The sequence below is a fragment of the Saccopteryx leptura genome, chromosome 6 (assembly GCF_036850995.1).
Source record: "Saccopteryx leptura isolate mSacLep1 chromosome 6, mSacLep1_pri_phased_curated, whole genome shotgun sequence".
Taxonomy (NCBI): Eukaryota; Metazoa; Chordata; class Mammalia; order Chiroptera; family Emballonuridae; genus Saccopteryx; species Saccopteryx leptura.
This window is the reverse complement of record NC_089508.1, coordinates 171,782,791-171,804,134: the sequence shown is the minus strand read 5'-3', so window position 1 is coordinate 171,804,134 and position 21,344 is coordinate 171,782,791. Positions and strand designations below refer to the sequence as shown.

At 52.1% G+C, this 21,344-nt stretch overlaps 1 protein-coding gene across 2 annotated transcripts in view; it reads left to right on the top strand.

Annotated features, from left to right (window-relative positions):
- CAMK2A (calcium/calmodulin dependent protein kinase II alpha) overlaps positions 1–21,344 on the top strand; it is a 63,267-nt gene that overhangs the window by 14,398 nt on the left and 27,525 nt on the right. For both annotated transcript variants that reach the window (XM_066344474.1, XM_066344473.1), the window contains exons 2-11: positions 608–702; positions 7,495–7,554; positions 13,056–13,110; positions 13,860–13,925; positions 14,037–14,109; positions 17,011–17,113; positions 18,367–18,450; positions 18,586–18,680; positions 19,738–19,860; positions 20,228–20,311. In XM_066344474.1, the coding sequence (XP_066200571.1) occupies positions 608–702; positions 7,495–7,554; positions 13,056–13,110; positions 13,860–13,925; positions 14,037–14,109; positions 17,011–17,113; positions 18,367–18,450; positions 18,586–18,680; positions 19,738–19,860; positions 20,228–20,311 (838 nt within the window). The remainder of the gene's footprint in view (positions 1–607; positions 703–7,494; positions 7,555–13,055; positions 13,111–13,859; positions 13,926–14,036; positions 14,110–17,010; positions 17,114–18,366; positions 18,451–18,585; positions 18,681–19,737; positions 19,861–20,227; positions 20,312–21,344) is intronic.

Here is a 21,344-nt window from a genome sequence, read left to right as displayed (position 1 = left end):
AGTAAGTTATAGGACAGCCATATGATTAAATATGATGTCATGAAGACCTCTTTGCTCTCCAGAGTATTTGCTGAAAAATGGAAGATGCAAGACACATTGCGAGGACCAGGAGCATTTGTGTGGGGCAGAGTGTGTGTGGAAAGATGCTTTGGTGACACTGGCCATTCCTGGGGAGGGGATCTTGGAGACTGGGGTCCAGGGGTGAGAGGGAATCTTCACTATCTATACTTTTGTATCTTTTGAACTTTGAACCACGTCAATGTGCTACCTACACAAAGAACAAAAACCTAAACATTTTCAGGGACCTAGGTTCTGTGATTCTAAACTACACTATTCTAATGTTTTACAATGTGCTGAGCCTAACTTACTAGGAACCCTGGAAGGTGCATCTCTTGTGAGGCCAAGCTTCTAATGATCCATCACCAGTGGCTCTCCTGGGTCTCCGGCCTTGACTGTCCCCGAGTCGGTCACAGCAGCCCCTATGAGCTCGAGCAGCCTTGAAGCAGGGCTCCCTACCTACCATAGTGCAGCTGCATGAATTCCAGCGTTTCCTGGGGGCACAGCCCTATGCCTATTCTCACCGTCTTTGACATCTCTGTCCTCCTAGGGGAGCCTTCTCAGTGGTGCGCAGGTGTGTGAAGGTGCTGGCTGGCCAGGAGTATGCTGCCAAGATCATCAACACCAAGAAACTCTCAGCCAGAGGTAGGTTGGGGATCCATGCCTTCCCACCCTTGGGGCTGTCCTTCCTTTCACCTCTCTTTCTACCGCTTGGCTTAGAACCAGCACCTGAGTCTGTCCCCACAGGCAATGCTGCCGGCAAGGGCAAGAGCTCTTCTTCCTGTGGGTATTATGAGAGCAGACCCTTCCATTTTCACTCCTTAAGGGATTTAGGCTAGAGGCCACAGCCTTTCTGATTGGCCGAGCTCTCTGCCTTGACACCCAGGTGAAGGCTGAGATGCTAGGTGAAACTTCCTTTCCCTGCCTTCCTGCCACTTGCCTCCATTCTCACCTTCAGGCCTCTGCACCTGCTGTTTCCTCTGCCTGGATGCCCTTCCCTGGCTCCTTATAAGCCTGGCTCCTTCTCATCCTTCAGGACTCAGCTTAATGTCACATACTTTGAAAACCTTCCCTGACCCCAAATCTGAGGGCGTCTCCCTGATTTTATATCTCCCATTACTGTTTACTTTCCTGTGGCTTTACCCCAACCTGGACTTACCCCAGTTGCTGGCTTGGTTCCTTGTTTAACCTCCATCTTTCCTCTTGACTCAAAGTTCCAAGAGGGTAAGGATGGGTCTCATTCCCTGTGATATGCTCAGTACCTAGGACAGCGCCCTGTGTATCCAAGGTGACCAACCGGTGTCCCCTGAACTCCAGGTGCTCTGCTTCAAGCACACCAGTCAGATCTCTGGTCTCTAATACTCCCTAGGACAGTGGCTTCCACTGTTCTCACATTGGGATCCCCTGGACAGCTTCAAACACCCTAGATATCTGGGTCCCACCCACAGAGGTTGTGATTTCATTAGCCTGGGGTGTGACTTGGGTTTTGGAAAAGATCCCCAGGTGATTCTAATTTGGAAGTGGTCCTAGACAGCAGCAGCAGCACCAGGATGTGTTAAAAATGCAAATTCTTGATTCCAGACTTTAAGAAACCCAAGCCTGCATTTTAACAAGATGCCCAGGTGATTCATGCGGACATTAAAACTTGGGAAGCCTGCCTAGAAGTCTTGCCGCTTGCCTTTAGCGTGTGATTAGAGCAGTGATGGTGGGGACCATGGTCAGTGTGTTGGGGAGGCTTATCTTCAGAGATTCAACTGCTGGCATGAACAGTGTCTAAGCGGCCTCAGGGGCCACCAGGGGGTGAAGGGAATTCTGGTGGGTGGCCAGTGCAGGTGCAGCCCATGGCTTGTGCAGTGTGGGGGACATTGTGTGCAGGCTGGCACAGTGTCCAGGTGTCTGCCTGGCACAGGCAGCAGCTGTGTCTGGGCCAGGGCCCAGCAGGTGTGGGGCTCACGGAGGCTGGTACAGGATGTTCACGCTGTCCCCCACAGGCCTTCCAGCAGGCTCTGTGTTAGACCTTGTGTTGCTGCTTTTCATCTCTCTGACTCCGTGTTGTTGGGAGCCCAGCACTTCCTTCTATTTACCAAACTCCCCTGTAGTCCGGCCAGTGTCCTGCAGGGAGAAGAGGCTGAGTTGGGGGCAGGGTACATTGCTTGAAGGCCCAGGACCCCCAATGGAACATGGTCAGCATGAAAGCTGATGTGGAAGGGAGAGACCTGTGAAAGGTCTGGAGCTAGGGCCCAGGGCAGGGGCTAGGGTGGACAGGATGGCCCAGAGTGCTGCTCAGATGGTGGGCCAGGCCTTGCTTTTGCTGTGTGATTAATGGCAGTCACGTGCCCTCTCTGTGCTTTGTGTCTCTAGCAATCCAGTGAGATGTCCCACTCCCTGGAAAACTAGAGCCACAACTTAGGATGACAGGTTGAGGTTGACCTCAAATGAGGGAGGGTCAGGAACCGAACCAAGGTCCTTCCTAGATGCTGGGGTTCTTGAGCCAGTTCAACACACACACACACACACACACACACACACACACACACACACACACACACACACGCACACAAACACACACACGGGGGAGAAAGGAGAGGTATTGCCTCTTCTTTAGAAGGTGACTAGGCATTCCTGGGCAGCGTATGCAATGGGCTGTGCCAGGAAGTAACTGCCATCCTTTTGGTGATTTATGGAGCCTTTGACCTCCCAGGCCTAGGTGAGCGTGGAGGGTGGGAATGAGGATGCTCGACCTTTCCAAAGAAGCCTGCCAAGTGCCAACGCTTCCTCCCCGGTGGGAGAGGAGAGCAGAGCTCTTTTTAGCAGGATTCTTTGTTTGCCACTCAAGGTGCCCTGGGTGGGGAATTTCTTGAGACTGAATGTTTGGCAACACCCTCTAAGCTTCTTGTACTGGCACTCCTGGGTGACTTTGTCCACTCCCGGTAGGGAGCCGCGCCCACACAGGGCGTCTGTCCAACCCCCAGGGAGCTGAGGCTTCCCCTTCCCCACCCGGGCAGCCTTTTCCATCCAGCGGTTCCCAAACTCAGGAGATACTTTTTTTGTATGTATATTGTATGTATATTTAAACTAGCCTTTTAAATAAAATGCTCATAGAATAAACAATTCCAAAACACCATATAGACAGGAAATGAAAAGTAAAAATTTGGTCTGTCCCAATCCCCTTGGGGAGCCATGCAGCTGGGCTGGGTGGCTCCACCCCTGTGGGTTGGAGAACAGTAGGATATCCCGATAGGCTATCCCGAGCTCCTGCATGGACAATATGGTGTTCCTGAGCATCCCTACCACCGGTTCTGTAGGCTTTCTAGCCCCAGCTCACCGGGCACACACAGAAGTAGTTTACTAACATTGCTTGGCATGCAGATGTGGCTGGAGCAGCCAGAGGTGACTGGCATGGGTATAGCAGCCTCCACAGGCCCCACTGTCCACCCTGGCACTGAGTGGCCACTTCCTCGGCTCCCTGGTGACCAGTCTCAGGACACTGGGTGGGAAGCATGGTATGAGCTCACTCAGGCTGCCCCTGAGACTTGGGTCCACGTGAGGGAGCCCGTGAGGTGGCAGTAAGACATCTTTCCTGTCCTCCTCTTCCCCCCCATCCCTGCCTGTAACTGTCAGTCCTCATGATTATTGACCCAACCTCCCAGAATTAGGATCCCTGTTGAGGTCCCGTAGAGGCTGGGGCATTTGCTCTTCCAGACTTGGAGACTTCCCATCCAAGTACTAACCAGGCCCGACCCTGCTTAGCTTCCAAGATCAGACAAGATCGGGCGCGTTCAGGGTGGTATGGCCGTAGACAAGACTTGGAGACCTATCTTCTCTCCTGGTACCAGTGCCTCTGGTCAGAATCCTGCTGTCCACCTGCCTGCGGGAGCCTGGCTATCCTCTGGAGCCCAGCTTCTCTGATGGCACTCCCCCCACCCAACACTCCCTCACCTCTTCTCTGTTCCAACCGGCCCTGCTGGTCCCAGAAACTTACACGGAGAATTGCCATCCCCCGCTGCCTGCTGAGCTTTGGGCAGGCTTGGCCCCCATCACTCCAACATCCTGGAGCCCTGCTCCCAGAGAGGGAGGGGGGGGGTTTCACAAGGCATATTGTGGGCATTGGGGGGCAATGCCTGGGCTGGAGGCTGCAGACTTATTTCCCTCAGACCTCTCACCATTGTGGGACTCAGCTGGATGGACTGATTTAGCAATTGATTAATTATTAGAATGGGAGGCAATATACTATAGTAATTATAAACATAGATTGAGATCCCCACTCTGCCACTGCTTAGCTCTAGGATCTTTGACAATTTGGGTTCTAAGCCCTGGGATCATAGCAGTGACCGACAGACAAGGTCTTCTTTTCATTGCATCTGTTTCCTAGGAAGGGAGGCAGAAAAGAGCATTGAGCACACAGATAAGCTGGGAAATCTCAGGAAACGATGGATGCTATGAAGAAGACAGGATCAGACGGGGTAATGGGGAAGTGATGGGACAAGAAGGATACTAAAAAAAAAAAAAGAAATAAAAAGGTAAAAGAAGGAGGAAGTCATGAGAAGACACAGGATAAGAGCATTCCAGGTGGGGGGCATAGCAAGTGCAAAGGCCCGGGGGTGGAATTGGCTCAGTGTGCTTGAGGTCCAGAGAAGACAAATGAGGCTGGAGCTTCAAGGCCAAGATGGAGGCAGGACCCAGCAGGGTCTTGTTGGCTATAGTGAGGAGTTTGAATTGTATTATAAGTACATTGGGAAGCTGTTGAAGAGTTTGAAGCCTGGGAGTGACAGGATCTATTCTAGATTTCAATAAGAGCTTCTTGGCTGCCAAAGATGGGTGGGGGGTTAGGGGGTATGTCCTAGAGTGAATTCTCATAGCTCTGAGTTCTAATAAGGTTGGCCCATCTTGGTGAGTGGTTTTGATAAGAGGACTGCTCCTTTATCACTGTGCTTCAGTTTTCCCATCTACATAACAGAGCAAAGTTTCAGAGGTGAAGAGGAATACAATTCTTACATTATTTGAGGTTTCCTGTATAGTATTAGGAGAAAAACTATTTCAAAGAAATTTACAAAAATTATATAACATGCATGTTTCCATGCAACAATTCATGCCTTTAGCACTGAAAGTTGCAATGCAGTGTAATTAATTGTACTATGCAAAAGATGATTACAAGATTTATAAAAGCCAATTAGTTCTTATCATTTCCAGCAGTGAGGTCTGGTAACCAGGCACAAGTTTGAAGCTGAGTGATCAATGGTTTCTTCTTTCAATCCTGTTAGTATAACTCTGCTCCTGGGTAACCTCACATGAAGAAAACACCAGAATTTTAAACTTGCTCTTCCCCATGTGTGGCCTGGGCCAGAAGGGCCCCAGTCCCCTCTGATAAGGCCAACTTTGACCTGCCTGATTTCTGGTTCTGCTGGGGATGGAGGGGTTAGAGGGACAGGGTATGGAGCAGGGGGTGGGTCCAGCCTTCCTCAGCCCATGAGGGGGAGGGGCTCCACTGTCGATGGAGATTCCCCTCCTTTGCCCTGGAATTGGCCTCCGCTCCCCAGAGGATATAGAAGGAGGCAGGGAGGGAAGGGGAATAGGGGGCTGCCCTGGGTCCACCTCCCCTCCCTAGCTTGCTGCTGGCCTTTCGCTGGGGAGTTGAGCTTACACTCTGTGGAAACTTGATTGGATTTCATCGCTTTGCTGATGGAAAAGCCACACTTCAGTATTATTGATCTTGGCTTCTGCAGTCCTTGGAGGATGGCCAGTGATTGCTCTAATGGAGGGGGCAGGAGGAAGGGGAGCTAGCTGCCAGGGGACAAGGGCTGGGACTTTCTACACCCTTATCATCCTCCCTGATGCCTACCTGCTCGGAAGAGGCCATCGGGAGACCAGGATTCTAGTCCCAGCTCTGCCTCTGAGTGTCTGTGTGAGAACTCTCCTGTGGGCCTCGATTTTCCCATTTGAGAATTGAGGGACAGGTAGAGGTGGTGGCAGTTTGTCAGGGCGTGGAGAACAGTACAGCCCAGAGCTTTAAAGCTCACCCCTGGAGTCTGGCTGCCTGGGTACAAAGCGTGACTCCACTGCTCACCACGGGTGTGACTTCGGGCCAGGTACTTACCCTCTCGGAACCTCTGTTTCTTCCTCTTAAAAGCAAGAATAGTAATTACACCTCCCTCAAAGGATTGTGGTGAGGGCTTGAAGTGCATACAAAGCTCTCTGCACAGTGCTGAGCACACGGTAAATGTTCTACATTTGTAAATGGCTCCTGTTTTACTGTTTTGTTTTTTAAATTAAGGCCTTAACTACCGAATTGTGAGAAAAGCACCAGAAAGGGAATTGGGGAATACATTTTCAGTCCCAACTCTGCCACCAATGAGGCATCAGCTTCTCGGGCTGCAGGTTCCTTTTCTATAAAATGGGGGCAGGACGCCCACAGCCAGGACTGTTGGGAGGATTGAATGGGGTACAACTGTTCCCGGCAGCCTCAGAGTCAGGGCCCACAGGTGGCAGATTCTGAACCAAGCCTCTCTCCCAGGTGGGTGGGGAGACCCAGGGGATTTGGACAAATGTCTTGAAAGGCAGGTGCGAGAGCTCTGGGTACAGTTCTACTCTGCAGATTCTTTGAGGCTCTCTGTGTCCTCTGCAGGGGAGGTGGCTTCTGCAAATTAATACAGCTCTTCTGCAGAGAACACCTGCTCCCTTAGAAAGGTTCATTCACTTAGCCATTTGTCCTTTCATTCAGTTATTTTTGAGCACCTACTAAGTGTCAGGCATTTGGGTAGATGCCATGGGTACAGCAGAGACCAAGTCCCTGTCCTCAAGGATAGAGATATCAATGAGAAGGAGTGAGACATGCTGTCCAGGGACCCTGAGAGCACAGAGGAGAGGCCCTGGCCAGCCTGCCAATCAGGACAGGCTGCCAGGAGAGGGCAGCATCTAAGGAGAGGCAGGAGAGTGAGTGATGGCCAGTGAAGGACCAGTGGGAGCTTGAGGGGGAGTGTTCCAAGCTGGGTGCACCGGTGTGCAAAGGCCCCAAAGTGAGAGGGCTGAGCAGGGTGTGCCCAGAGAAATGAAATCCAACAGTTTAGTCTGGCTGGAGTGTCTCGTGAGAGGCAGGGCTAGGGGAGGAGCAGCAGGAGCTGGCCTGGGTACATCAGGGGTCCAGGCTTTATGGAGTTTGGGTCTTATCCAGGAAGGGGATCAGGGATATTCTTCATCTGAGAGCCCTGGAGACGAGCCCCAGAGAGGGGAAGGGACATCTGGATCATTACAACCCTGGCCTCTTCTGCAGTGGCTCACTGCCTCCCGGGAGAACCCGGAAGCCCTGCCTGAAAGGCTTTTGCAGGGCCCGGGGGCTTCCCTGGGAGATGGGAGTCAAAAGAGGCTGGAAGAGGGAGAGATGGAGTGGGTGCAGGTTCTTCCCTCACCTGGGACTCACCTGGTCACCTCTCTGGGTTTCAGATCATCAGAAGCTGGAGCGTGAAGCCCGCATCTGCCGCCTCCTGAAGCACCCCAACATCGGTAAGTTTTGGGGGGACAAGTGAGGGGTGTGGGGTGAGGTCGGGCCCTGTTCCCCTGCCATCCTGGTGGGTTTGTGCTGATGGGATGGGGAGGCAGCTGCTCTCTTACCTGGGGATGGCGGCTGGAGAGATGGGAGACCAGCGTGGGTGGGGGGAAGGTGAAGAAGGGATGCTTCCTCGCAGCCCACGCTGCCTGCAGCCTCCTTCAGAAAAGCTGTTTAAGGAAAACCCCCGAAGCCTTTCATCTCTTGAGAGAGATGAAAATAGGCCGAGCTTGGTCTTGACCAGTGCAGCTCACTTCCCTAACCCTCCCTATGCTGAGTCAGCCCAGCAATGGGGTCCTGCTCACCTGCCAGACCTGTGGCTGGCCTGCCCCTTAGGGGCAAGCTGCAGGTGGCCACTGCCCCGGGGGTGGCCTGGGTGCAGGCTGCGTGGAGAGGCTGGGCCCAGGGCAGGCCTGACCTCCCTCCCCGACCCCTGCACAGCTGGGTGGGGTGTGGAGGGGCGCTGTGTCCCTGCCCAGCAAGGCTCTGAGTCATGAGGGGAAGAAGTACAGATTCTAGATATAGTTCTGTCTGGAAATGGCTGTGACCTTGGGCAGGAGCACTACCCACTCTGAGCCACTTCCCCCCGTCTTCATAAGTATAAGGCTGTCTGAACCATCTGGGCATTTTGTTAACAGGTAGTTTCTGTTCAGCAAGTCTGGGGTCTGGGTGGGGCCCAAGATTTTGTCTTTCTAATATGCTCTGAAGGATGTGGCTGCTGGTTCGCAGACCACACTTTGAAGGTCAAGGTCTAGGTGCCCTCTCAGGAATAGTCCAACTCTGGCAGCCACACACCTCCTCTCTCCCAGGGAAGCATCTCTGTGTGCCCAGGGCCCCAAGGGTTAACTCTCCTATGGGAGAGAAGCATCTCCATCTGCTATTTATACCCTGAAGGCCCCTCCCTCCCCTTGCCTGGGAGGGGAGCAGGGCTGCACCAGCAGTGGCCCAGGCTCCAGGGCCAGGATCAGAGAAGGGGCAGCTGGCCGCTGGAGGGGAGCAGGGCTGCACCAGCAGTGGCCCAGGCTCCAGGGCCAGGACCAGAGAAGGGGCAGCGGGCCGCTGGAGGGGAGCAGGTCTGGTTGGACCCTTGTCCCTGACCTGCTCCTGGCCTCACCATGTGGCCCCCTCCCAGCCTCTGACTCCCTGGCTGTACCATGGAGGAGGTTGTGAGTGGTCTCTGACTACAAAATCCTGTGGTTCTTATAAACGCTGTCAGCTCCAGAGAAAGGAGGCAGGAATGTGTGTGTGTGCGTGTGTGCGTGTGCGCGCACGTGTGTGTGTGTGTGTGTGTGTGTGTTGCTGCACAATCGCAGCTATCTCAGGCCAGTGCTGCCTCCTCCCATTGGCACCCCTTCTCCTGCTCAGTCCCAGCTCTAATGTGAGCAATAAGTAATGGGCTCTGGGCCAGACAGACCACAGCTCTCTGAATCATTATCACCTGCTGATGGCGCAGACCCCCCCCCCCCAAAGGCTACTCCAGGGAGCAAGGGACAACCCGAGAGTTTAGCAAGTGGTTTTGGGTGGGGAAGGCGAGGTTGGTTGATGATAAAGATGACAGTGTCTCCATTTATTGGGTTCTTCCAGGTGCCAGGCACAGTTTGCTGGCAGTAATCCCCCACAGCTGTTAGGAGAGGAAGCTCAGAGAGGTTACAGAACGTGCCCAAAGTTACACAGCTTGTAAGAGGTGTTGCTGGGAGGTGAACCCAGCAAGTCTGACTCCAGAGCCCGTTCTTAGTCATTCTACTCAGGTGGACCTCAGGAGGGTGCTGTCAGGGGGACATGTGAATTGGGGAACATGTACTACCCTTTATCATCTAAGAAAAAAAATGACAACTGTTAGAAACATGACAGACATGTCAGAAATTTGAGTTCTTTACATAAATAAAAAACTAGGTTACAGAATTTTTGTTCTATGACAATTTTTCAAAAAATCAAAAGAGTGACAACATAATTCAGTGAGCTCAGACATGTCAATCTCTGCGCCAGGGGTGGGACTGTTATGTAGTCTGTGGCCCTTGAATTCTGCCTTTCTTCTTGGGCTCTGGGCTGAGTTTTTCATCAGGGAAGTCTCCACTCGTGGAAGGGGAGGTTTTGTATGTGAAAATAGCAGTGAAGGGAGAAGCCCTGTCTCCTGGGCTCCAAATGGCGGTTTAGCCACCTCTCAGGGACTGAAACTGACTTTAATAGTCTCACGTGGGTGGGGCTGGAATCCAGCCCATGTCCCCCTTGCCTGGCTGCTTAGAGGAGCAGCCTTTTACAATCAGCGCTCAAGCACCACCCGAGCTAAAGTAACACCTTCCTCCCCATCCCAAGTCTGTCCATTTCCCAGAACCCTGAGGACCTTCTCTTAAAGGGGCTGAGGCTCCTGGTCAGAGGGTGGACCTGGGACCCCAGTCTCTTTGGAGCTCCCCACAGATGGCTGTCAGTCAGCCCTAAAAGCCCTTTCTGAGATGGTTCTGGCTGCAGCTCCGCTTCTTAGAGCTTCTCACGTGCCGGAAAGGGAAAGTTAAAACCCCTCATATTTGTTGGGTCAAAGTAGACAAGAAAGAGTCTATCGCCTGGGGGAAGGTGGAGAGAGAAAAGTCTTTTTCAAAACTTGACCCTGATACACTACAGGGCAAGACTATTGTACATAATGAGAAGGCAAGTAATTTTTTTAAAGGATCTCCTATAACCTCAGCATACAGGGCTAACATCCTATGATGTTGTTTCCATATGATACTTAATGCCTGTACCCCCTCCAGTACACCTAGATGTCTCATCTCAGGTCAGGTTTCCCAGAAGCAGAGCCCAGCGTAGGGATTCAGGTGCTTGGGCTCCAAGTGGAGACCTGTAAGGAATGAGGGTGGAGGAAGCAGGAGGGAGGAGGGGAAGGAAGGTGGCTCAATGTCAAGTCTAACTCTAACCTGATCTCAGGTGCGGGGTCGGGGTGGGGGTGTCAGTGGGAGGTCTCTGGAGTGTAAGTCCCATCTTGGAGTGGTCCCTCCTTAAGGCAAGGAGACTGGACCTTTGCATCAACCTTGCCTCCCCGTGTTCCTCAATCGTTGATTGAAGGCAGCAGGCAGGCTGGTGGGCACGGTGGTTCCATCAGTAGTGGGCCATTCTTTAGAAGGAAGGAGCTGTGGGCTGGGAGCAGCCAGCCCTCCAGCAGTTGCAGGTGGTGGCACCGTCTTACTAAGGGGGCCTGGGCGGGGCCCCCATGAGGGTTGCTGCAATCTGTACACAAAAAATACCAGATGCTCAGGTCAATATACAATACAAACCTTTTAAAAATGAGGCCAGCATTTGTTTTGAAATGCATTCAAAAATTAAAATTGATGAGTGGACCCTTGCTGGATGGCTCAGTTGGTTAAACCATCATCCCAATATGCCAAGGTTGCAGGTTTGATCCCTGGTCAGGGTGCACACAGGAACATATTGATGTTTCTGTGTCTTTCTCTCTTTCTCTGTCTGTCTCCCTTTTTCTCTCTCTAAAATCAATCAATAAATTAAAAAAAAAATTTTTAAGTAAAAAGAAAAATAAAATCAATGAGTGGATAGAGGAATGGATAGAAATGTAGGAAGGCAAATGTAAGAAAACATTAATGGTGGGCACATGTGGGTGTTCGCTTGACTGTATACTTGAAATATTTTATAATAAAATATTAATTAAAAAATCAAAGCAGGATCATAGCATATGAACTCTCAGGCAGCCTGCTCTTTAGTTTTGCTTTAAAATAGTTTTAAAACATCTTTCAGTCATTATTTTTAAATATATATCATCATTTAAGAATTAAAATTTTTTTTAAGTTTAAATTTGTGTCCCGGCCCTGGCTGGTTGGCTCAGTGGTAGAGCATCGGCCTGGTGTGTGGATGTCCCAGGTTTGGTTCCCGGTCAGGGCACACAGGAGAAGTGCCCATCTGCTTCTCCACCCTTCCTCCTTTTGCTTCTTTCTCCCTCTCTCTTTGTCTCTCTCTCCCTCTCTTTCTCTTCCCATCCTGCAGCTGTGGCTCGATTGAAGCAAGTTGGCCCTGGGGCAGAGGATGGCTCCATGGCCTCCACCTCAGGTGCTAAAAAGAGCTCGGTTGCTGAGCAACATAGCAATGCCCCAGATGGGCAAAACATCGCCCCCAAGTGGGCTTTCTGGGTGGATTGCAGTTTCAGGGTGCTTGAGGGAGTCTGTCTCTGCCTCCCCTCCTCTCACTGAATTAAAAATAAAATAAAATAAAACAAATAAATAAATTTGTGTCCCTTTCCTTCTCCTCCATCTCTGGTCCCCATCTCCCCTTCCTCCCATAGTAAGCACCCAACCTGGGGTATTTGATGTCTGTTTCTCTGAACTTTATGTGCAGATTTGAGAGCCATAAAAAATTTAGGGGATTCAGGATTGAGTCAGAAATTCATGCACGTGGAAAGAGTTCTGATGGCATTGGGATGCACAGTGAAAAGGAAGTCTGACCTATCCATGGCCCCAGTTCCCCCACTCCCTCCCCCACCCCAAGGCACCTGCCAATGCCCACATCTCTGTACCCTTTTAGGGAGACATATGACATATACAAGCTTAAATGCATCCTTTAAAAAAGGACTACACACGCCGTTTTACATTTTGCTTTTTGCTTTTTGCCAAACAACATAATTGAGAGATGATTCTAAACCCGTGAATGCATAACCTCCGCATGATCTTCACAGCTGTGTAACTCTCCATCGTGAGATGCATCATAATCCTCCGGGCCCGCAGCTCCTCTGTGGCCATTTTTAGGTTGTGGCGCAGGAGGAGGATGTGAACCTGTTCAGGGAGAACTTGCCCTTTGGCCAGCAGGGTGCAGGCCCTGGAGTCAGCCCCTGGCCTCAAGCCCTTCTTCGTGGAGCTCAGGGGATAATTTTGGGAGCTCTGAGCTCCTGGGAGCCTTGCTTTGTTCTTGGTAAATAAAGTATGAAAGGATGACAGTTCCTCAGCATGCCAGGACTTGGGGACCGCTGTCACTGCTGCCGTCACCGGATCTATTATCTCTTCAGACCTGGAGGCAGATCAGGGGTATTCGCTCCGGGCCGCATTGCATGAGCACTGACTGTGTGCCTCCACACGGGAGAATCTCATTCTCATTGTCCAGGCAAGGAAAGAGAGGCTCAGAGAGCTGTAACAACTTGCCCAAAGTCACACAGCTAGCAAGTGGCAGAGCTTTGAGCCACAGGCCACCTCCATGATGCTAATTTGTGCAGAAAGGAAACTGAGGGTTGAAGGGGGTGGGGAACCGAACTGACCAAACAAGAGTTCTGTTGTCTTGAAGCCCAGGCCTCTTTTGGTGGTGCCCGAAGTCAGTGAGCCCCTGATCACCTGCATTTGTCAAAGCACGTGGCACCTAGCTTATGCTTAGTGACTGTCTGAGAAATTGCCATGTTGGCTATTGGGAGGATGAGAGGGGGGGCATGGCAGGGAGCGGAATGTTCTGTAACTGGCTGTCTTGGCTCCTCCCACAGTCCGGCTCCATGACAGCATCTCTGAGGAGGGACACCATTACCTGATCTTTGACCTGTGAGTTTGGGACCGCCCTGGATGTGCAATGCATATCTGAGCAGCCTGAGCAGGGATGACCTCTCTGGGTCCCTTGGCCTGAGGGGTCCCAAGTGCAACCGACTGGGCTGAACTCGCTCTTCTGATAGTTTTCCAGATATGATAGGTTTGCTACCTGAGCACTGCAGGTTGGTGTTCCGGAAACACCAACACATTAGTTTTGTTGCTACTATTTGCGGCTACTGGTGATTTAACATTTCCTTTTGGAATAATATTCCAGTTTTGAAAGCCAGTCGATTGAATAAAAAGCAATAATTAAATGAGAGGCCCGGGTGGTTCCTGGATCGATAGCCCTGGTCTCTTCGGCTGTTAAAAACCAGCCCTCAGGATGTTGATAATGAGAGAGGCTGTGCATACAGCAGGGGCAGCGGTATGTGGGAAATCTCTAGGCTTTATGCTTAATTTTGCTAAGTCTACTCTAAAAATAAAGTCTGTTTAAAAAATAAAAACAAAACCCAGCCCTTGGGTGTCTAGGAACCAAACGACTCTTAGGAATGTGTTCCGAGGGTCCCGCCCTAACTGCAGCCTGGGCTCAGTGAGGAAGAAGAGCAGGATAGGAGGGCAGGGAAGTTAGTGGAAGGGTGGGCTGGAAGCCAGGAAGGAGGTTGTAGCAGGGGACACCTCTATGGTTCTGAGGTCCCCAGGCCCCACCCAGAAGAGGTGGCACCTGGGACCTCTGTGGGAGGCTGACTCTGTGCCTGTCTCCCCAGGGTCACCGGTGGGGAGCTGTTTGAGGACATCGTGGCCCGGGAGTACTACAGTGAGGCTGATGCCAGGTGAGCTCTAGGTGTGGCCTGGTCATGGTGCCCAGGGGCGGGGGACCTCGCCTGCCAGCTTCCCAGGGGAAGCCCATCTTCACGCCATGACCCCTGCCTTTCTCTCCTCAGTCACTGTATCCAGCAAATCCTGGAGGCCGTGCTGCACTGCCACCAGATGGGGGTGGTGCACCGGGACCTGAAGGTGAGCGACCAGCCCAGGCTGCGGCTCGCAGGGAGCCTGCTCCTCGGCCTCCTGCGCTTTCTGCCATCTGCAGAGCCTCTGGTGTTATCAGATTCCCTTTACTTCCCCGAGTTGGGCTGGATGGAGAGTACTTCCCTCACTGTTCGGATAAGAAAATGGGGCTAAAGGGAGGGTGAGCATCTGGGCTTGGGACCCAGACCTCCCGACTCCCGGTCCCACCTGCTTTGTGCCAAGCCAGGTGAGACACAGCTAGAATGCCAACACTGGCTATGGTCTGGTCCAGATCCCAGCTGGGTCACTTTCTAGCTTTACAGTGTCAGCTTCTTTACATTGGAGGTTGCCATAGCAACCTCTGCACAGATTGGCGAGGATTTCAAAGGAGACCTCACCGTGCCTGGTATAGACACTTTGTTACTGTTATTTCCTGGTCTCTGGCAGATAGGGGGCAGGGGCAGAATGAAAACAGGACTTGAGGACCTCAGTGTCCTCTCTCTGCCCACCTGAAGGAGAGGGACAGGACGAGTAGATGTGGAGTCTAGGGTTGGCATTAGTCGCCCGGCCTTGCCTGGTCAGCATGGACTGCTCATGGCCTCAGCAGCTGGTAGCTCATAACATCACTCCTTTTTGTAGAGCAGGAAACTAGGCCTAAAGAGTCCCAGGGATTTGCCTGAGAACATGCAGGTCAGTCGTGCCTGAGCTAGGACTGGAGCCCTGGCTTCTGACCTCGGATCCCAGGCCCTGGCTGGTCAGGGGCCAAAAACCCACTCAATCCAGCTCCTGCTCCTGCAGTAGCCCCTTCTAGGTGACCCTGCTCCGTGTCCATCAGACCTCTGCTTTTTTGGTCTTCAGTGACTATGAACTCACTTCTTATAGGGTAGCCCCCTGTACCATTGGGCAATGCACCTTCATTCTTTCCTGCTATGGGTGCTTCCCCGTGAACCCCAGTTCTACCCTTTGGGTCCACACAGATCAAGCCTCTAGCGCAGAGCAGCCCTGGAGACACTTGGGTGGCTTTGTGGTAGCTCCTGAGTCACCCGCTGTCTATTCTCCATTCCCACCCAAGATAGGACTTCCAGGCTCTTCTCACCCTGGTACCCTCCTTGGGCACCCTCCAGTCGGTCCTGGTTCCTCTTTGGGGTGAAATGCTCTGAGCAGAACCCCTATCCACTTCTGAGTGTCATAAGTAGCCCATGGCTCCTCACCTGAATGCAGGTGAGCTCCCTGTGGCTCTGTGCAGACTCACAGGCAAGAAGGTCTCTGGCCAGACGGCAGGGTGGCTGTCCCCGAAGGCCTGTTCCCATTATAGCTACAGCCCCTGCACGGGAGGAGGTAGAAGGAGAGGCAGCACAAATTTAGGCCACTCTGAATAGAATAATTAGTGGCACATTCATCAAATCAGGACAGAATAGCTACTGAGACCCAGGACATGTTGTGGGTCCTCAGAGGACAAAAGGGGCCTTAACATGTTATATCTGTTTGCAGCCCATCTAGCTTTGGGCAGTGAAGGGTCAGATGTGGGACCCCCTTGGAAATTCCAGTGGGGTAGAGGAAGTCCCAGAGGAAGCCAGCTGCCTGCAGAGACTCGGAGCCGCACCCGCCTCCCCAAGCAGAAAATATGAGTACTGAGGCTTATCAGGCACTTGCTCTAGGCCACTGGGAAGTACTTTATGTGGATTACTGAAATTAATTGGCCTGCCACCCCATGATGTAGGCATTATCATGCCTGCATATTTTTCTAGGAGGAAACTAAAGCTTAGAGAAGTGAAATAATTTATCCAAATTCCTCAGTCGGAGTCAGAAGCTGGGGCTATGGAACTGGAGAGTCCACACTCTTAACTCCTCTGTCTTGATGAGGGCTATTTCCTGTTCTCCAGACCCAGCAGAAGACAGCGGCCTCAACATTCCAGAGAGCAGGAGGCACGTGTAGGGCCCATTCCTGTCTCAGCGTAGAGTGGTTAAGAACATGGCTTGGGGGCCAGACTCTGCCTCGATTCTGGATCTACCCTTATCAGCTCTGTGATCTTTGTCATCACTTAACCTCTCTGAGCCTCAGTTTCCTCCTCTATCTACATATGACAAAAACTTATGGAGTATCTGGTATGTGCGGGCCACTCACTGTCTTAGGTGCTGGTGATGCAGTGATGGACAGCACAGATCAGAAAGTCACATACTACAGGGTGACAAATAATAAACAAGCACATAGAAGAGAAAAACATTACAAATTGTAATGAGATCTATGAAGGTAAAAACAAGGAACTAAGACAGAAGATACCTAGGGACTCCTTTAGATAGAGTAGTCATGGAGGGCTTCTTGGAAGGGGTGACATGAATGTGGGAGCCAGATGAAAGAAGGGACAAGCTCTGTGAAACTCAAAGGGAGAACAAATTAAGCAGGAGAAACAGGAAGTTCAAAGGCCCTGAAGTGGGAACATGACTGTTTCAGATGATATAAGAAAACCGCTACAGAAAATGGGGATAATGATGCCTACCCCAAAGGGTTGGTGAGATGCTAAATGAGGCGATATATGCAAAACCCTTAGCCTAGCAGCTGGCACCGTAGATGTTGCTTCTTTTTTTTATTGTGGTGGTGGCTGTCCCCCTTCACCTCCCGCCTTAACCACAGCCTCAGTTTCCGACCCTGAGGGGAGGGGAAGGAGTGGATGGCTGGTGGAGGAAGGTTCTTCCTGTTGCAGAAGACAGAGGACTTGCAGTGGGTAGTTCTCTCCTGGGAACTAAGCTCAGGGTCCTGGGGTTGGAGCTGGAGGTGGGGGCAGGATGCCTCTGGATTACTCAGCTGTCCCACCTCTAAGCTCAGGTCCCTGGAGGTGAGGTTCTGAACCTGCTCACTGTCTTCTGGCTCTTTCCTCCCATGTTTCCCCTCTTCTCTCTGGTCCCGGGAAGCCGGAGAATCTGCTGCTGGCCTCCAAGCTCAAGGGCGCCGCGGTGAAGCTGGCGGACTTTGGCCTGGCCATAGAGGTGGAGGGGGAGCAGCAGGCATGGTTCGGTGAGTGAAGACGGGATGGCAGATGTTTTGGAGGCCGGCCTTGCATTGACATGTTGACCTATAGGAACCCTTTGCCCAAACAAGGGCAGGTTGGAGATGGTGTTGGACAAACCAGGGCTGAAGTAGCAGAGTTAGAGGCCCCTCCCCACTCAGCCACCGAGTCACTGAGTTTTGCCCCCCTCTCTGGGGCCAGGTGCAGGAACAGGGTTATCATTCAAACAGTACCTAGCTCCTTCACATGCATAGAGACCTTTGCTGTTGGCTAGAGGCTTCTATGGGTTTCCCTAACATCTTGAGTGCTAGAGATTATTATCCTGAACTTAGAGATGAGGACTAGAAACCTGGAATAGGTCAAAGGAAATTAAAAGGGGTAGAGCCAGGTTTTAAGGTCAGATGATCCAGCATGCTCTGAGATTTTGGAAGAGTTGAGCCTGATATCTGGAATACTTTGTAGTGGGCAATAGTGATCAGTGGTCAAGGCCCAGAGCTCTGGATTCAATGGCCTCTGCTACATACGACGTATGTGACTGGGCCTCATTTCACCTCTCCTAGCCTGTTTTCTCATCTGTGAAATGAAGATGTACCTCAAGGCTGCGTGAGGGTTAAATGAGACCAGGCATAGAAAACGCTCAGTCCTACATAGCACACACACTCAATAAATGGGAACTATTCTTAGGAATACTTGTTAAGATATTTGAGGTGTCCATTATTTCAATTGATCTTCCCAACAATGCTGGGAAGTATTTAAGATAGGAATCCCTAATCCTTCATTTGACAGTTGAGGAAACTGAGGCCTGGAAGAAAACGAGACCTACCTAAGGGACATTGGTTAAAGCCAGAGTTAGGGACATCCCAGACCAGCCCCCAGAAGGGGTAGGAAATGGGCAAAGGGTCAGTCAGCTTGGGGCTGACATGGCGACAATATTTTATCTTGATTGCCACCAGCAATTGATTGGTAGTGGCTGCTGGGAGGATTGTGCTAGAAATTTATGGCACTGAGCCAGGACCCCATGGGAAAGGCCCTGGGGCTGATCAATGACTTCTGCCATAGGCTCTGGGGTGTGGGTGGTGACAAGTGTACCGTCTATACTTCTCCACCTGACCTGTAGGCATTGCTGGCCCAATCTGCGGGCAGGGGGTGTTTGGTCATCCGCAGGGCAACCCTCATTCCTCTTCCAGGAGGATCTTGCTCTGGTTTACTAATGTGCCACCCTCTGTGGGTGTGTCTGCCTGTCTGTGTGTCTGGAGAGCAGGGTTCGCAGGGACACCTGGATACCTCTCCCCAGAAGTGCTGCGGAAGGACCCGTATGGGAAGCCTGTGGACCTGTGGGCTTGCGGTGAGTCCTTCCAAAGGCCCCTCCATCCCCCCGGCCACCTGCACGTCTGGTGCCCTCTGTCTTCTTTCCCATCATTCCCCTCCTGCATGGCTCCTCCTCACAAGGGGTTGAAGTTCCTCCTCATGCTCTCCCCAGGGGTCATCCTGTACATCCTGCTAGTTGGGTATCCCCCGTTCTGGGACGAGGACCAGCACCGCTTGTACCAGCAGATCAAAGCCGGCGCCTATGATGTGAGTGTCGCTCTTCTCTCCAGCCTCCCTGCCATCCCCTGGGCCCCTTCCAGTGAAAGCCAATGCCCAGTGAGGTCAGGACCTGAGAACGCCCCCCTGCTGCCCTCCCAGCCTATCTAGGTCTCCTTGCCCCTCTCTAGTTGTGGGGCAGGGGGGTGAACGGCAGGTGGAGCTTGACGACTGACTGAGGCCAGGAGATGAGCTGGCTGTGCCTAATGATCGGGGCCTTTAAGTGATGGAGCTTAGCCCACGGGGCCCCAGAGGGCAGAAGCAGCAGCAGAGAGGGGCAACAGGTGGCGGGGCAGGTTGCAGGAGCCAGGTTCTCTCTCTCTCTCTCTTTGGATGTAGGTCCATATATAGATAGATAGATTCTATCTCTCCATCTATCTATACATATACACACAAATAATAATAGCTAACACTCATATAGCAGTCTTCTAAATGCTTTCTATGTATTATTACAGTTAACCCTCACACCAGTCTGTGACATAGGTACTGTTGTTATCTCTGTTTTACAGGTGAGTCACAGAGAGGTTAAATAACTGCCCAGATCGCATAGCTAAGAAATGGTGGAGCTGGGATTTGAACTCAGGCTAGCTGACCCTAGTGTCTGTGTTTCTAACTTCTCTAAGCTATACTGCTTTTCTACACAGCTGATTTCTATAAAGCGATGTGCCATGTGCTTTATAGCATATTTAATCCTCACAGCACCTCTAGGGACAGCATGAGGGGTCACGTGGCTCACCCAAGTTCACACAGCCCAGGCAGCAGACTCGAACCCAGGCTTGCGATCCCGACGTCCAGGCTACCACCACGGGCTTGCTGCTCTCCTGAGGAGGTGCAGCCGCAGAATAGCAGAGGGAGGCCTCCTTCCCCTCTGGCCACTGTTCTGATTTGTCCTGGGGTCAGGGGACCCTGTCCCACCTCTTCCTGGTTGTGAATGCACGAGTGGACGGGCACTAGGACCCCTGCCTGCTCCCCTGCCAGTCAGGGGCTGGGGGATCGCAGGGGTGGCCTGGGGTAGGCTGGGCAAACCTGGCCCCTCTGCCCCTTTCAGTTCCCGTCACCAGAGTGGGACACTGTCACCCCGGAAGCCAAGGATCTGATCAATAAGATGCTGACCATCAACCCGTCCAAACGTATCACGGCTGCCGAAGCCCTCAAGCATCCCTGGATCTCGGTGAGACTTCCTCAGCAAGACCCTTCCCAGAAGCCCCCCCAGACCTCAGGGTTAAGGCTTCACGGAGCCCTGTCCCTGTCCCTGGCTTTACAGGCCCAGCCTCGGGTCGAGGGGGCTTAATCCAAGAGATACTGACCCTGCTGTGGGTCTTAGGGGAAAACGGAAGCGGGACACTGACAGCAGGACTGGGGTTCTACTGGCATTGGATGTCCGGGGCCCATAATGCTAAGCACCTGCGATGTTTAGAACATCCCCTAGAACAAAGATTATTTCCCCAAGGCACCAACCAGACCTGTAAGATGCCCTGCTGAGGGGCCTCTGGGTAGGATGGCCCCCCACTCACAGACCTCTTCCCTACTTCCTCCAGCACCGGTCCACCGTGGCCTCCTGCATGCATAGACAGGAGACCGTGGACTGCCTGAAGAAGTTCAACGCCAGGAGAAAACTGAAGGTAACAGGTCCTCATCCTCCATTTCTCCAGATGTGCGAGTAGCCTGGCCTGGGTCTCCACTGCGGCCAAGAGACCCACTCACTAGTTCTTTCCTTCATTGAGTCAATAAACATTTATCAAACACCTGCTGTCTGGGCGGGGCAGTGAGCAGTGGAGAAGAGACACACGTAACTGGGACAATGTGGGGCAGTGGTGAGTGCTATGACCACAGGCCCCGAAGCTGTGAGTATTCCCAGCAGGGCCATGAACCAGGTCTGAAAGGACCAGGGAAGGATCCCAGAAGCCTCCCCGGGCAAGCAGCATTTTAGCCGAGACCCTGAAGGGTAAGCAGGCATTGGCTGTGTAGAGTCAGAGTAGGCAGATGTTCTGGACAGAGAGAAAAACCTGTGTGCAGTCTGGCATGGTGAGCTTGAGCCCTTTAGGGCAGTGGTCCCCAACCCCCGGGCCGCGGACTGGTACCGGACCGTGGGCCATTTGGTACCGGTACGCAGAGAAAGAATAAATAACTTACATTATTTCCGTTTTATTTATATTTAAGTCTGAACGATGTTTTATTTTTAAAAAATGACTAGATTAACCTCTGTTACATCCGTCTAAGACTCACTCTTGACGCTTGTCTCAGTCACGTGATACATTTATCCGTCCCACCCTAAAGGCCGGTCCGTGAAAATATTTTCTGACATTAAACCAGTCCGTGGCCCAAAAAAGGTTGGGGACCACTGCTTTAGGGGACAACAGCATGACTGTGGAGAGATTCAGAGGTGACATGTGACTGGGCAGGAGGCCATGATAAGGGTGAGGCCACAGTTGCCAAGCATTGGAGAGGAATAGGTGAGAGGCTTGGGTAGGGGTCGTGACCCTGAGGAAGCTACATACAGGGGGACCCAGGTGGACCCTGGGTTGCTGGCCTCTCAGCAGGCCCTGTGTGTTCTCAGGGTTATGACAACTCCTGGCCCAGACCTTTCTAAGGACCCCATCAGCAGGTAGGAAGAGCAACCAAACAGTCCCCAGCTGATTGGAACAGAGAAGCCAT